Raw genomic sequence first — 14,558 nt, 5'->3', positions numbered from 1 at the left:
AGACCAGCACACCCTGGGGTCCTCCCGTGCTCCCAAAGTGGTGACTCTCACTCGCCAGGGGGCTGGGAGCGAGGCACTTCCCCTCCTGGGCCTCACTCTCCCCGACCCATGGGACAAGGGGACTGGGCACTGTTAGGTGGTATTGACTTTAACTGCAGACCAGTCATTCCTGGCAACAGCTGAATTTTTGTCTCTGGAGAGCACCATTTTCCTTTCCTCTGGGAACAGAAACCTCTCTTCTGAGCCCTCTTGCCATAAGAAGGGAGGGGAACAAATCAGGTCTCCTGCTCACTGTTGGGACAGGCCCAGGATCCAAGCCCACACAATCAGAACCCTTCATGACACAGCCATGGAAATCAATGCGTGGCGGGCAGCAGCTCCAGCAGTGAAAATACCCCTGGGCTCTCCCATCAGGGCCTCTGCAGGAGGCTCTCCTTTCCCTGGGAGAGCCAGGTTACAATGACGGGAGCCTTGCCTGCCCTGTGGAGAGGCCAGGAATGAAGCCCAATAGAGGTGGAGACAGATCTGGATATGCACCTGGATCCAGCCTTGCCTGAAGCTGTCAAAGCCCAGATTTCTGTCACATGAGCCAAAAAACTTTTTTTTTTCCATTTTGTTGATTTTGCTTAAATTGGTGTGTGTTAGACTTCAAGAATTTGCACTCAAGGGTCCTGAGTACATGGAGGATTCAGAAGCTACCTCCAGTCTAGTTCATTAGAAACAGAGCCAGCTTGACCAGGGATGCCTGCTGGACCCAGCACAGGGGAGTGGCATCACACATAACCAGACAGCCTGGGACCTGTCTGCCCCTAGAACTAGGTGGTCTTCAAGGGCACTGCCAGTTCAGCCACTGCAGGGTTCTGTAAACTTTGCAGAATTACTGGGGCTGACAAGGGACTTCTGGAAATGGGGAGGGTGTGCTTTCCATGGCCTTCAGCAGGCCCATGGTCCCTTGCAGGCAGGCTGGCCAAGTCACACCGCCAAGCTCTTTCCCGCCGTTCCCCACTCTGGTTGCCCACAGAAAGCTGGCCTCCCTCATGCTCTGCAGGGCATCCCAGACCTGGGGGACACCACAGATGTTCGTTTTATGAAGGAAGAAAGGGAGGGAGAACCACAAGTACGTGCCTACAGCTCAGGGCAGGCTTAGGGAGAGGTCAGGCGAGTGATGGGGAGCAGGACAAGTGGGGAGAAAGACACACTGAGCACCTCCTTACCAGGTAGGCGATGACATCATAGCCTTGTTCCTTCAGCCACACGAGAATGCAGGAGGTGTCCAGGCCGCCACTGTAGGCCAGAACCACGGAGCCTTTGCTGGACATCTTGTCTGGCAGGGGGTTTGAGGAAGGACAGTGACGCAGAGCCAACCCATCCGGACCCGTCAGCCCCTGCAAACAGCTCCCCCTCCCGACCCTTGGCCTTGGGCAGCCTCGTCCTCCAGCACCCTCCGGCATCCCCCGCTCTCGCTGGGGGCTCGGGAACAAGATGTTCACCTGTCATCAAGGACAGCCCAGGAGCTGTTCCTTCCCAAAGCCTCACCCTCTCCACCCCTACCCCTGGTGAACTGACCCTCCCCCTGCATGCGCAGTCACACACAGGCAGGGTCTGGGGAATACTGACAGCAGCTTGCGGCTGTCGGGATGGGGGGGCCCCTGGGGGGTGGTGGGAAGCACGTCTTAGAGCCACTCCCCCACCAGCTAGAGAAGGCTGAGCTGTTGGGACCAGGCCATGAAGCTTGGGAGACATGGGTGGGGTCACTTGGAGAGCACTAGGCGTGGCTCTGAGGGCCTCCCAAAGCTCGCCCTGCACCCCCACCATGACCCCATGGAGTAGCTGCTGACACAGCCCCTGGGGAGACAGAGACTGGGGCTCAGACAGGTGAGCAGCCGGCTCCGGGCCCCAGAGCACGTGCCAGGGCCCTTCCCAGCATGTGGTGCTGCCTCCCAGCTGCAGGCAGACCGGGACGCTGGGGCGCAGAGCTCCTGCCTCCGCGCTTCCTCCAAACGGGGGCCCCAGTGAACCCTCCTGCCCTGGGATCTTAGACTCTCTTCAAACGCAAGCACCTCTGGGAGGGAGAACAAGAGACCTCGAGCTCCTGAGGGACCTGATGCTCCGGGACGCAGATGCAGACACCAAGCCCCCGAGAAGGAGACAGGCAGAGGGAGGGCCTTCCTGGAGGGGCAGATCACAGACCTGTCCCTCTGCCGCAGGGACAGGAGTGTCCCGCCCTAGCCATCTCCTCAGCTACCCCGAGGCATCAAGGGCTCCTGTCTTCTTGCTTTTGCAGCTGCTGTTCCTTCTTCTAGAAGCCTCTCCCCAAACCCCTGGGCTGTGTTGGGGCTCGCCCTACCTCCCCAGGCCTTCTCCCCAGGGCCCTGAGAGCAGATGCCGGTACTATGCCCTTTTGCTAAAGAGGAAATCAAGGGTCACAGAGGTGGAGAGTCATGAGCTTGACATCAGATGGTCAGCAGGCAGCAGGCCTGGATGTAGAAAGAGCCCGTCTGGTCCCAGCCTCCTACATTACAGGGAAGATGCCTGTGTCTGGTGACGGCGTTGACCCTGGAGCCTGACCAAGGGCAGGGTCCTCATTAGATACTCTTGGGAAAAGCTGTGGATACCCCTCCACAGACCCGTGGAGCCCAGAAGGGGGCACCCCACCATGACAATCGCAAAGATGCAGGCTCCCACATACCGAAAACCTCCCCTGTGCCTGGAGGTCCCGAGAGGTGCTGTCCCTGTCACTCAACCCTGCGCAGCAGAGCGTGGACAGAGCCCAACGTGACCAGAACACACGTCCCCTGTCCCCTGTGCAGACACAACTCACTGGCTCACCCACCTGCCGGCGCCAGGGCTCACATACCCTGCAGCCCTTTGGACACAGAAGGGAACAGTGAGTTGGGGGGGGGTGCTGTTTCTGATGCATGTTCACAACTTTTGCCTCCAGTGGGCATCCGACCACCTGCCAGGCCCTGGCCCCAGCCACCAGTTTGCTGGTGACTCAGCAGACCCTGACCCTGGGGCCAGGAAAGGGTGCCCGTGGCAACTGCAGCCATGAGGGAGGGAGGGAAGGAATGGGAAGGGAGGCAGGAAGGACCAGGAAATCACCTTGGATTGGAGATGTGGGTTCCCGGCTTCTGGAATCTGACTTCGCAGCTCCGTGAACCACTCTGCAAAAGCAAAAACTGTTCAGCTGCCTGGAGCAGCAGTCCAGGGGAAGCCGAGGCCTTGACCCTGGCTTCTCCTGCTGCTGGATTCCCCTTGAGCAGCCCTGTTGATGGGGGAGATGTGGGGAAGCCCAGGAGCCACCCACCCAGCCTCCTGGCCCTGGAAGGTACTAGTGCTCCCAGCTCCGTGCGCTTGTGCCACGGTGCTGGGGGTGAGGGGCGTGTATCCTGCGGCATGTCTTCCGAACAGCTCCACTCAGGAATAACGGAGATACAAGAAACTGCATTTACTGAGAATCTCGGATTTAATGCAAAACCGTCACCACGCTCAACATGAGGAACCTATCCATCATGGGCTGAGCCTTTCCCTTCGAGTCATCTCTGTTTTAGAGACTGGGAAACTGAGGCTCAGGTTAAGGAACCGGGCTGAGGCCTTGCTTGGCGGGTCCTGTGGCAGAACCAGGACTCGAACCCAGAGTGGCTGGGCCCCGTGAGCCCCTGCTGGAAGGTACAAGGGCCAGAGAAGGGAACCACGGGGGCACATGTGGTCTGGGAAGCTACAGGGGGCTCAGACACCCTGGCATGACTGGGGCGGGTTCAAGACAGGGAGAGAGGATGCCGGTCCAGTATTCACCCTGTTCTTAGAGTCTAATCACCTTTATTTTTCTTACTAGCAGCAAAATGAACAAAAGAGTGTTAGCTAATTTTTTTGTTTTTCATTTTAATCTGTGATATTAACTTCAAATGTATGAAGTAGAAATGGGGAAGGTCACTCGTGTATGTAACCTAGCAATACTTCAGTTTACTGTGGATAAATGTTTAAGAATGCCACACACAGGGGTGCCTGGGTGGCTCAGCTGCCTTCAGCTCAGGTCATGATCTCAGGGTCCTGGGATCGAGCCCTGTATCGGGCTCTCTGCTCAGCAGGGAGCCTGCTTCCCCCTCTCTCTCTGCCTGCCTCTTTGCCTACTTGTGATCTCTCTCTGTGTGTCAAATAAATAAATAAAAATCTTAAAAAAAGAATACCACACACAAATGTAGATCTTCAGAACAGGCAAAATGTAAGGCAACAGGCTATTTCTCATAATAGCTTTAAAAGATATTTTGGGGGGCACCTGAGTAGCTCTGCTGGTTAAGGGCTGGCTCTTGATTTCGGCTCAGGTCAGGATCTCAGGGTCGTGGGATTGCACCCTACACGGGGTTCCATGCTGAGTGGGAAGTCTGCTTGAGAGTCTCCCTCCCTCTCCCTCTGACTCTTCTTCCTCTTTCTCAAATCAATCAATAAATCTTAAAAAAAAAAAAAAAATAGAAGTCCCTGCCCTGCCATCTCCTAGAGGCACCTGGAGCCAAGAGGGTGGGCACTGGAGTGAGGGAGAGGAAACCCCATGGAGAGAGACAGACCGCCTGTGCCTGCCCCGCTCTGCCTGTGAGCCCTGGTCCACGGCCCATACTAACCCACATCACGTGGGGGCCTGACTGCACCCCCCCGCCCCCACAGCTGTGAGCTCCACAGGGACAGGGACCATCTCACAGACCACACCTGACATGCGGCTGGTACTCAGAACGACGCCTTGGATGCTGTGGTCTAGAGGTCAGTTCCTTGCCTCGAAAGAGAAGGTTAGGTAAATCCCCTGAAAGCCTAGAATTCTAGGGGTGCCCTCATCCTGCCTGAGGATGAGCCTGTCTGCTTGCCAGGCTGGGTGCATACATGGGCACCGGGGACCTTGGCCCTGGGGTCCGAGCACAGTGGAAGAACGCACGCAGTCCCATGTGCCCCCCGACATCCTTTACCAGAAGAGGGACACCTGGGAGGAAGGAAGAAGGCGGCCTCGTCCTGAGACGCCCGCCAGCCCAGCCCGAGTTGCAAAGGCGGGCGACATTCTCCGTGGCCCCAGCCAGAGCTGCCCTGCCACCTGCCGGAGGTGGTGCTAGGCCCGCCGTGGCCCTCGCCCTGTTCCGTGGAAACCCTTGTGCTCTAAAATGTCAAAGCAGGAACGAGGACAAGAGAGATACTGTGCTCAGGGCCACACTCGAGGAGGAGACTTTTACTACCACGTGGGGCTTGGAAAAGGTAAAGCAACTTCCTGGGGCCACAAGGTAGGGGAAGGCAGGGCTGGGACAGAACGCCTGTTCGTTGCTGCCCGTGCCCTATACAGTCGGGACTCTAGGGGACCACAGATCGCCTCCCCCTCACTGTCGTCTTCCAGAAAACAAAACCCTCAATGAGCCATCACCAGTCAGTGCATTTCTGTGTGCCAGGCCTACAGGCCGGCAAACGTATTTCCAGAACCCCTCCCTGGCTTCTGACTCAGCTGAGCTTGGTTAGTTACATTTTCTTAAAACCCTAGCTCCACTGAGGCCAGAAGAATTCTCTCGGACTTTGGGGTTTCCTCATTCTAGGGCTGCTACCTCTGTCCCTTTGGGGTCCCCTTTTCTGTCTGAAGACCTAGGCTGCAATTCCACACTGTGACCAGGAGGTGCCGCTGCCGGGTCTCAGCCTGCGCATAGGTTAGACAGGTTCTGCTCAGCTCTTGGACACATCCTTGGTAAGACAGGGGAAGGATTTTCTTCCCAACTGACAGATGAGAAAGCTGAGGCCAAGGGGCTTGCCCTAGGCTAGACACTGAGCTGGCTCTCAGCCGCGGATTCCTAGGGACTTAGAATCAAATCAGGAACACTGGCTCCCTCAAGGACAGTGAAACTCCAGCAAACATCTCCCACCCAGGGTTAAGGGTCATTCAAAGGGTCTGCCTTGGTTGGGGAGGCGGAGTCTCTGGTTCTGGTGAAAAGCCCCTGAGATGGGTGGTAGGGAGCCTAAGAAGATCTCACTAGACTCTGGTAAGAGACACACAAGAGAGTTTGGAGCCCATAGAGGAAAAGAGAGTGCATTCATTTATTTGTTGATTCTACAAGTCTGGGGAGGGCGCCTACCACCCGACAGAACATGCCAGGGCCTAGAATGTCAACCCTGCCTACAGTGCTACAGCAGAGCTCAGAGCCTCAGACCCTGAGCTGGTTTCTCTCTTTCCACAAGGGTGCCCACGGGCAAGGCACTCACTTCAGGGGCTTTGTGCTCTGGTGAAGGCAGCTGGCTGGCCTGGCTGGCTTCCCAGGACCCATGGAGCTAAGATGAAACGGGGCATGGGAAAGTGCTTGCGCAGCAGGTGAGTCTGGCCTGGCTCCCCTCTGTGAGTCAGGTTCCTGGGGCCCTAAACCAGGGGAAACGGCTACCAGCACGGCCACCTGGCCACAAACCCCCTCCCCCCCCAGCAGGCCCGCAATGGGTGTGGCGCATGTGAGGACTCTGGGGACCTGATCATTCGGAGTGGGGGCCTCCCTCCTCTGCCCCACCGGGTGCCTGGCCCCAGCTCCAGGTGCTCCAAGGGCAGCCTTCATCATTCCGTCAACTTGTACTGAGCAGAGCGCTCTGCTTCTCAGAGCAGTGCACAGGTGGCTCCAGCTGGGACAGGTCCCCTTCCCGCCCCTGGGCTCCCCTGCCTGGGCTCTGAGAGGCAGATGGAAGAGGGGAAGGAGTTTAGGATGAAGCCAACCCGGGGTCCATCCATCTCTTTGTGGCTCTTTCTGTCTCCCTGGTCTTCCTCCCCACCCGAACCTTCAGTAGGAGGGCAGAGAGCTTGTCTCCTGTCCCATGTCCCCCAATGATGGCACAAGCGGAGACCGTTAATGAGTAAATGGACGCATGCACCGTTCTCAGTCTGTCTACAGAGACTGCCCCACAGTCTGTTTCCTGAGCCCTGAGCCTGTGCCAGCTCTGACAGATGGAGAAACTGAGGCTCAGGCAGCTGGCAGCTGACCCAAGACTCCCCTTTGGTGCCTGCCTTCGCGGCTTGGGTCTACTGGCTCCAGAATCTGCCCTGTCACCAGCCGTGGTCTGGGAAGGAAGGATCAAAGCCCAGGGTCTATTTGATCCATCCCCGCGGAAAGGACAGGTTTGTTCCTGCCTGCAACGTGCAGCCAGACCACGATGCTCTGGAGGAGACGCCCCCACTGCGCAGCAAGGAACACTGAGGCGGCCGGGTCACGGGACCTCCTCAGGAGGAGCCCCGGCGGGCTGGGAGAGGAGTTTCCTCTATTTCACAAGGACTCTCCCTCCCTGGCGGGGCGCAGCCGCCCAAGATGCCAGAAACAACAGCAACCCGGACCGCGGACGTTTCCTGCGGAGCGGCCCCTCCCGCAGCCCCCAGCCCAGCGCCGGCCCCGACCCGGCGCCGCCACCCTCCCCACCCGGCAGTGATCGCTGATCCCCCTTCTGAGCCAGAGACTGCCCACCGCTGCCGGGGAGGGAGCGCAGTCACACCGACGACTCCAGCGCCTCGCAGCCCCGGTCCCGGAGCCCAGCTGCCCCGAGTAACCTGAGGCTCGGGGCTGTGGGAGGGGCGATACGCCCAAGCCCCGGGACAGGGGGCCCAGGTGGGGCTGGAACTCCGGGTTCTCGCGCACAGAGGCGGAGGCAGAGACCGCGCGGGGGGTGGCCAGAGAGGGCGCGAGAGAGTGGGGACCCCCCACACCCTCCGGACTCCAAGGTCTCCATCTGGCGGGCTCCGGCAGAAAGGAAGCTGGATTAGAGACGGGGACTCCAGAAAGGACCCCGGCCCGCAAAGGGGACAAATAACCCGACCTGCCGCCCTCGGAGTCCCCGGACACGCGCCTCGGCCCCATCCCCGAGGGCCCCAGGAATCCGGCCGCCGGGCGTCTGAGCCGCAGAAGCCCGGGGCGTTGGCCTCCTTCCCTCCCGTCCGGTGCCAGCCCGGGGCGCGCGGCCACTCGGCGCCGCGCTCTGCTCCCGCCCGCGCGGGCGCCAGGAGCGCGGTCCCCTCGGCCTCCTCCGCTCGCTGTCGCCGGGACCCGCGGCGGGGTGTCTCCCAGGCGGCGGGGTGGGAGCGGGAGTCTCCGGCCGGGGGCTCCTTACCGTGGCCCGGGCGGCGGTGGCAGGCGGCGGAGCAGGGCCGGTTGCGTCGCGAATCCCAGATTATAAACACCGGGCCGGGGGCAGGGCGGGGGACCGGGGACACGTGGGAGAGCGCGCGCGACAGGCCCCGCCCCCGGGTCCGGCCCCGACCGCGAGCCGCTCGGCGTCTGCGGCCACCTGCGGGTGTGGGCGGGGCCCGGTCGCTCCCTCCCTCCTGGCCCGCCCCTCCCCCTCCCGCGCTCCGGGGGCCACAGCCCCCGCCCCGCCCCCGCGGCCACAGGTGCTCCAGAGGGCGCTCGGGCGATGCTCGGCCCGGGTCCTCTCGCCCCGGCCCCCGGGCAGACGCCTCCTCCGGACGCGGCGGTGGCTGGACCGCGCGCAGCTGGCGGGTGAGCGCGGCCGTCCTGCCAGACACTGGCCACCGCTCCGCGGCGGGAGTGGGAATTAAAGTCCCTTAGATGGGGGCACCTGGGTGGCTCTGTCGTTAAGCGGCTGCTCTTGGCTCAGGTCATGATCCCAGGGGCCTGGAATTGAGCCCCACGTGGGGCTTGTGTGCTTGGCGGGAAGTCTGCTTCTCCCTCTCCCTCTCCCCCTACTTGTGTTCCTGCTCTCGCTGTGTCTCTCTGTCAAATACATAAACAAAATCTTTAAAAAAAAATTTTTTAAAGTCCCTTCGGTGCGGTGAGTTTCGTGTCCGCTCTTATCCCATGGTGGCCTTCTGCAGACGTCGAAAGCCCTCCCTTCCCCCCACGGTAGCCCCCATGAGCGGGAGCCTGGGGGAGGGGGAGAGCACCCTGGAAGGTCGGGGATTCATGCCTCGGTCCGGGGCTGCTTCTTGGCGGTCTCCCCAGAGGCTGGCAACTGACCAAACTCCCTGGGGCACCCAGTAAATAGTGAATAGAAGACCGGGCAACTGCCACTGGGCAGCAGGGGTTCACAATGGAGGTTTACAGAAGTGAAGTTTCTTGCTTGCAAAAAGAAACCGGGAGCTGCTACCCAAGCCTGGCCTTGAGAAGGTTCTGTGTTTCAGACGTTGGCCAGCCTGGTTTAGAGGCCCCAAAGCCCCCATCACTGCAACCACAATTGAGCGAAATAGCAGGTAGGCGCCCCGAGCCTCCGGCACCCAAACGCCAAAAGTGGCTGAGGTGGCAAGGAGCCCCCTAGGAGCTGGGTGGGGCCAGGAGGCAGGTGGCGGCTGGCCCCCTGAGCCCCTCCCTGAGCCGCTGGCCTTCTGCACTAGCAGGAAGCAAGTGTGGAAGAGCCAAAAACGCACCCCTGCGGCCTTGGGCAGCTTCTCTCCCCAGCGGAGGCGGGGAGGAGGGGCAGCATTTCCACAGTCCTGTCTCCATCCTGTGACTCTGTTCTGGGTCTTTGAGATGCCCTTTGAGAAAGTTGGGGGGAGTGTGGGTGCATGGGGGGCCACCTCCTTGGAGTTATTACAGAGGGAGTGGGGAGGGAAACTGAGGCAGTGAGGCCTGGCCCTCCCCCGAAGTCCCTAAAGCCAGTGGTGGCCCCAGAGAGAAGCCCCATGACCCAGACCTTAGAAAGAGGGTGGGGTGAGGAACCCCTGCCAGTCTAGGATGGATGGGTGGGGGGCAGGGGGGTGGGAGAGGAAGTAAGGTCATCTGTGTCGATCTGGGACACAACTACACCCTTGTGGTTCTCACCAAGCACTCTTTCATCTCCCTGCCTTCACTTACTCTTCACAACTACCCTATATGAAATCACTGTGACCACTATCCCCATTTTACAGATGGGAACCTGCCGCACAGAGAGAGGGTGTGTCTTCCCCAAGGTCACACAGCATGTTAGTGGCAGAGTGTGATTGCCCAGTGTCTGAAGCTCTGGCTCAACTCTCTGTTTTAGCTCAGGCTCGAGTTGAACTGGTAGAGGCACCAGGGTCTCAGTCCCAGGGTCACAGGCTGTGGGGGACCTTTACTCTGTGTTGCAGAAATGACTCCAGTCCAGGGGACTGTCCCTTTCTGATGCACAGGCGCTGGTGACATTAGGGACAGTGGTGTCACAGCTCTTCTGAAAAAAAAAAAAAAGGGGGGGGGGCCCAACTTCCCAGTACAGGTCCTCCTCTGGGCACCAGAGGAGGATGAGAGGCAGAGGTTAAGGCCAGAGTGGATTGGCTGGCTCCCCAATGAGCCACTTTCCACCTGCAGCCCTCCGTCCACACCCTGCCCCAGCCCTTTCCCTGCAGAGCAGGTCCTGGGTCCAGCACTGGGGCGTGGCCAGAGGGGACCCCCCACCTGGGCCGGAGCCGCACTGTGGCTTTTGCCTTTCACCCACACCCAGGTCAGAGGTGTTCATCTGTATTATCTTTTTGCCGCTTATTCTTGCCTTATTGCAATGCTGAGAACCCCCAGTAAGTGTTGAATAAAAATGGTGACGGTGGGTATCCTTGTGTTATTCATGATCTTAGGGGAAGGCATTCATTTAGTCTTTCACTGATAACTGTGATATTAGTGCAGGTTTTCTGTAGACACTTTTCATCAGATGAAGAAGCTCACTTTTAGTTTATTGAGAGTTTTTATCATGAGTAGGGGCTGAATTTTGTCAAGTGCTTTTTCTGCATCTACTGAGATGATCATATATGTTTTTCCATTCTTATTTTTTTAGATTTTATTTATTTATTTTATTATTTTTTTAAAGATGTTATTTATTTATTTGACAGACATTGCAAGTAGGCAGAGAGGCAGGCAGAGAGAGAGAGAGAGGAGGAAGCAAGTTCCCTGCTGAGCAGAGAGCCCGATGTGGGGCTCGATCCCAGGCCCCTGAGATCATGACCTGAGCTGAAGGCAGTCGCTTAACCAACTGAGCCACCCAGGTGCCCCGATTTTCTGTTGATTCTATAAATATGGTTACATTGCTTGATTTTCAAGTGTTGAACCAACCTTGCATTCCTGGAATAATTATATCTCAATAAAGTTGATTTTTAAGTTTTTAAGACAAAACACGGGAGGATGGGAACTTAGGGTTAAAAGAGACAGGAAGGATGTACTTAATCACAAGATGTAGACTTCATTTAGATCCTGATTTTTTTTTAAGATTTTATTTCTTTGTCAGAAAGAGAAAGAGAGCACAAGTAGAGGGAGTGGCAAATAGAGGAAGAAGCAGGCTCCTCTAGGAGCAGGGAGCCCAATGCGGGACTCCATCCCAGGACCCTGGGATCACGACCTGAGCCAAAAGCAGGTGCTCAACTGACTGAGCCACCTGGGCATCCCCGGATCCTGACTTTTTTTAAGCATAAAAGAAACACCCTCTTTGTGAGCATTTGGAAATCGAACACTGACAGGACCTTGAATGATGGTAAGAAATTACTGGTTGGTTTTTTCCTTTTTTCCTTTTTTTTTTTTTCTAGATGTGATAACGATATTGTAGACAGGGTTTTATTGTTTTTTTTTTTTTAAGTTTCAGAGATATATTTTAAAATATTAATGAATTAAAGCATTTTTGAGAAAGGCTTTGATGATCTGTCATCACTCTTAGCATCAAATCTAGAGCCCTGTACTTCCTCTTCCGCCCTCACCCTCTACACCCTGGTTGCACTGGCCTGCTTGTGCTTTCTTCGGCGTGTCAGACTCCTTGCTGCCTTATGGCCTCTGCACTTACCGTTCCTTGGATGCCTCTCTGACCGCCCCCCCCCTCCTCCCACCAGACCCGTCCCTTGTCAGATGCTGTCCATCCTGCTGACACACAGTCGATGCCTGGAGTTTCAGGAAAGGATGGTGCAACATGCTTCCTCTCCCCACTGCTGCTGTCATCACTTCTCCCCTGTAGCACTCGACACCTGTCTTTCCGGCTACGTCACCGCCCCCCCCCCAAGCCCACTCCCCAACACTGCAGCCAGGGCGGTTTTCCAGAGGGTGGGCTCCGATTCTTGTGGCCACTTGTCTGAACATAGATACAGCCTGAACATCTAACCAAGGAGATGTTCCGCCTTCTTGGCGCCTTCTCTCCTCTGCCACTGGAGGGCTCTGCGCCTGCTAGTCCCAAAGGGGCCCGGGAATGTAGAGACCCTAAGCATGTCACCCCGCGACCATCTCGTGGTTGGCACCAGATACCACTTTGCTGCTACCCAGACCTGGACACTGGCTCCAGGAACAAGAATGTCCTCTAGGCCGGACCCCAGGTGGCCTGTCTCTGCCCAGAGGGAACACAGAGTCCAGTTGTTGGGTTCTTGGAAAAACTACATCAGGGAGTTTAATAAGTGACCTGCAGGGCTGTTTACCAACATTGATAGTTCGGGACAGCCTCAGCCTCAGCCTCAGCCTGGAGCTAGGGCTCTGGATTGCTGGATGGCCCCTTGGCCAATGATTGCCTGCCGGCAGCTGGAAAAGCAGAAGTGGAAAGCACTGCCTTGGAGCTGGCTCCCGTGGCAGCTCCCGAGGGAGGCTCCTCTTCCCCTCTGGGACCATCCCTGGGGACGTGGGTAGGGGTGGGTGGAGTCAGGGGTGCGTGGGCAGCACAAGATCGGGAGTCCTAGCCCGGATTCCAGGCCAAGTCTGCCACCGGCTCAGCAAGACATTGAGCAATCAGTCCCTTCCACCAGCCCGCCTCAAATAGAAATTTAGGAGGCAGAACTGAATGGACACTCCCTTGGCAGCTCCTCAGGTCTTGAATTGCCCTGGTCCCCCCTCTTCATCGGGCTCCTGGCTCTTCCCCCTCCTCCCCCTCCTCCTTTCTTGGGGGAGGGGAGACAGGGGACCCTGCAGGCTAATGCCCGTGGGCTCTGGAGTCAGAAGACCTGGTTGAGTTCTTCTTCTCCCCTTCAGGCTGTGTGAGCTTGGACAGGTGTCTCACCTTCTCTGAGCCCTCATTCCTTCATCTTTGCAATGGGCATACTCTTTCTTGCCTCTGGATCTCCTCGGAGAATTAAAATTCAGAGAGACGGTTTACGAATATGAAGGGTGAAGTGGGGACTGGGAGGCAGCAAGCAGGAGACAGCAGGGGTGAAAGAGAGTCAGCACCTCCCCTCCACTGGTCTCACCTCTGCAGTGCCTCACCCTGGGACTGACCTTTTCATGGGCTCCATAAAAAAATTAACAGCCCAGCAAATGGCAGGGCTCAGTTGTGACTTTTGGCCCCTAGGGTTGCACAAAGAGGGGCATTTAGCCCAAGGATGGTCTTCATAGGTGGGTGCTGGATAAATGGGTGTGGAGGGGGGGCTTGGAGGACCCCAGCCCCTCCACCCAGTGTGAAATCCCACCATTAGTGACATCTATAGCTTAGTTACATCAGAGGCGGCAAACTACAGTCCCCGCCAGTTTTTGCGAAGCCTGCAAGCTAAGAACGGTGTTTGCATTTGTAAATGGTTGGGAAAAAAAATCAAAGGGAGACTATTTCGTGACATGTGACGATTGTATGAACTTCAAACGTAAGTGCCCACGAATAGGTTCATTGGAACACAGCCACGTTTCCTCATTCGTGTGCTGCCCGTGGTTTTCCAGTGTCGCAACGGTAAGGGGAGTGGTTTCAACAGAGACTGTTCTGCAAAGCCCAGAGCACTCCCTATTCGGCCCTTTAATAAGGAAAAAGTGTGCTGACCCCTGCTTTAAACAAAAGCAAGACCAAAAAGTAGCTTTGAAAGTGGAAGCGCCCTGGGAAGATTCCGGAGGGGCTGTGGGGTGGAAGTCCGGAGTGCCAGTCTAACCATGAACTTACCGTTCGGTCGCCCATCCAGCCAGTGGCTGGGTCGTGTCCCCTCTCCAAGCCTCATTTTCTCTGTCAAGTGACACAGCGATTTAATGCAACAACGTCTAATCCAGCACTGCTGGAAGTCTCCGTTTACACAGTCTGATTGTCACCCACCCCTTAATGAGAAGTAACTCAGACAGCTTTCCTCCGTGCCCAGACGAGAGCTTGAGCATACACAGGGGGACGGGACAGTGTCACACTGAGCAAGGGGAACAAGGAGGAAGGAAGGGTTTCTCCTCTTCCAGACCATGTGCAAAAGAGCCTCCTTCTGTCACAGGCCATGGCCAGGGGCAGCTGGCAACAGGGGGTCACTGAGGCAAGGGCTGCAGCCAGCCCAGGGCGGGGTCGGGGTGGCGGGGCGGTGTGGGAAGACAAGCAGCACACTCCCCTTCTGCCGGGACTCTGGAGTCTCAGATGCTGTCCCAGCACACTGGAGACCGGCCAATACATACAGAGATGTTCTAATCCTGTCCCTTCCCAGCTCATTCCACCAAAGCCAAAGTCCTCTCAACAGCCCAGAGGCCCCAAGGGTCTGACCCCACATCCTTATCTTTCTGATCACAGCTCCCTCTTCCTTCCCCCAACCCAGGGCAACTCCAGCCTCCCCCACCTTCTTGCAGGATGTCTAGAGGAGACCACCTTCCAGCCTAAGGCCCAGGGCTGCTGGACCAGAAGGTTGGTGGTGGCCACCGCCCACCCTGACCCTCCCCCACAGCCAAAGCCTGTCCTTACCAAAGCAAAAATAACTGGAGGAAGAAATCAAG

General features: G+C 57.4%; 1 protein-coding gene across 1 annotated transcript in view; it reads right to left on the bottom strand.

The window, feature by feature from the left end:
* The window catches only part of ASS1 (argininosuccinate synthase 1), a 52,589-nt gene extending 44,406 nt beyond the window's left edge, over positions 1-8,183 (bottom strand). Inside the window, exons 1-3 of the mRNA XM_004757114.3 lie at positions 8,092-8,183; positions 3,103-3,164; positions 1,215-1,324 (exon numbers count right to left, since the gene is read on the bottom strand). Of these exons, the coding sequence (XP_004757171.1) occupies positions 1,215-1,319 (105 nt within the window). The 5' untranslated portion in view covers positions 1,320-1,324; positions 3,103-3,164; positions 8,092-8,183. The remainder of the gene's footprint in view (positions 1-1,214; positions 1,325-3,102; positions 3,165-8,091) is intronic.
* Between the last annotated feature and the right edge of the window lie 6,375 nt (positions 8,184-14,558).

Source organism: Mustela putorius, unplaced genomic scaffold (genome assembly GCF_011764305.1).
Source record: "Mustela putorius furo isolate JIRA1106 unplaced genomic scaffold, ASM1176430v1.1 tig00000596_pilon_pilon_pilon, whole genome shotgun sequence".
Lineage (NCBI taxonomy): Eukaryota > Metazoa > Chordata > Mammalia > Carnivora > Mustelidae > Mustela > Mustela putorius.
This window is presented reverse-complemented; position numbering and strand designations above follow the sequence as displayed.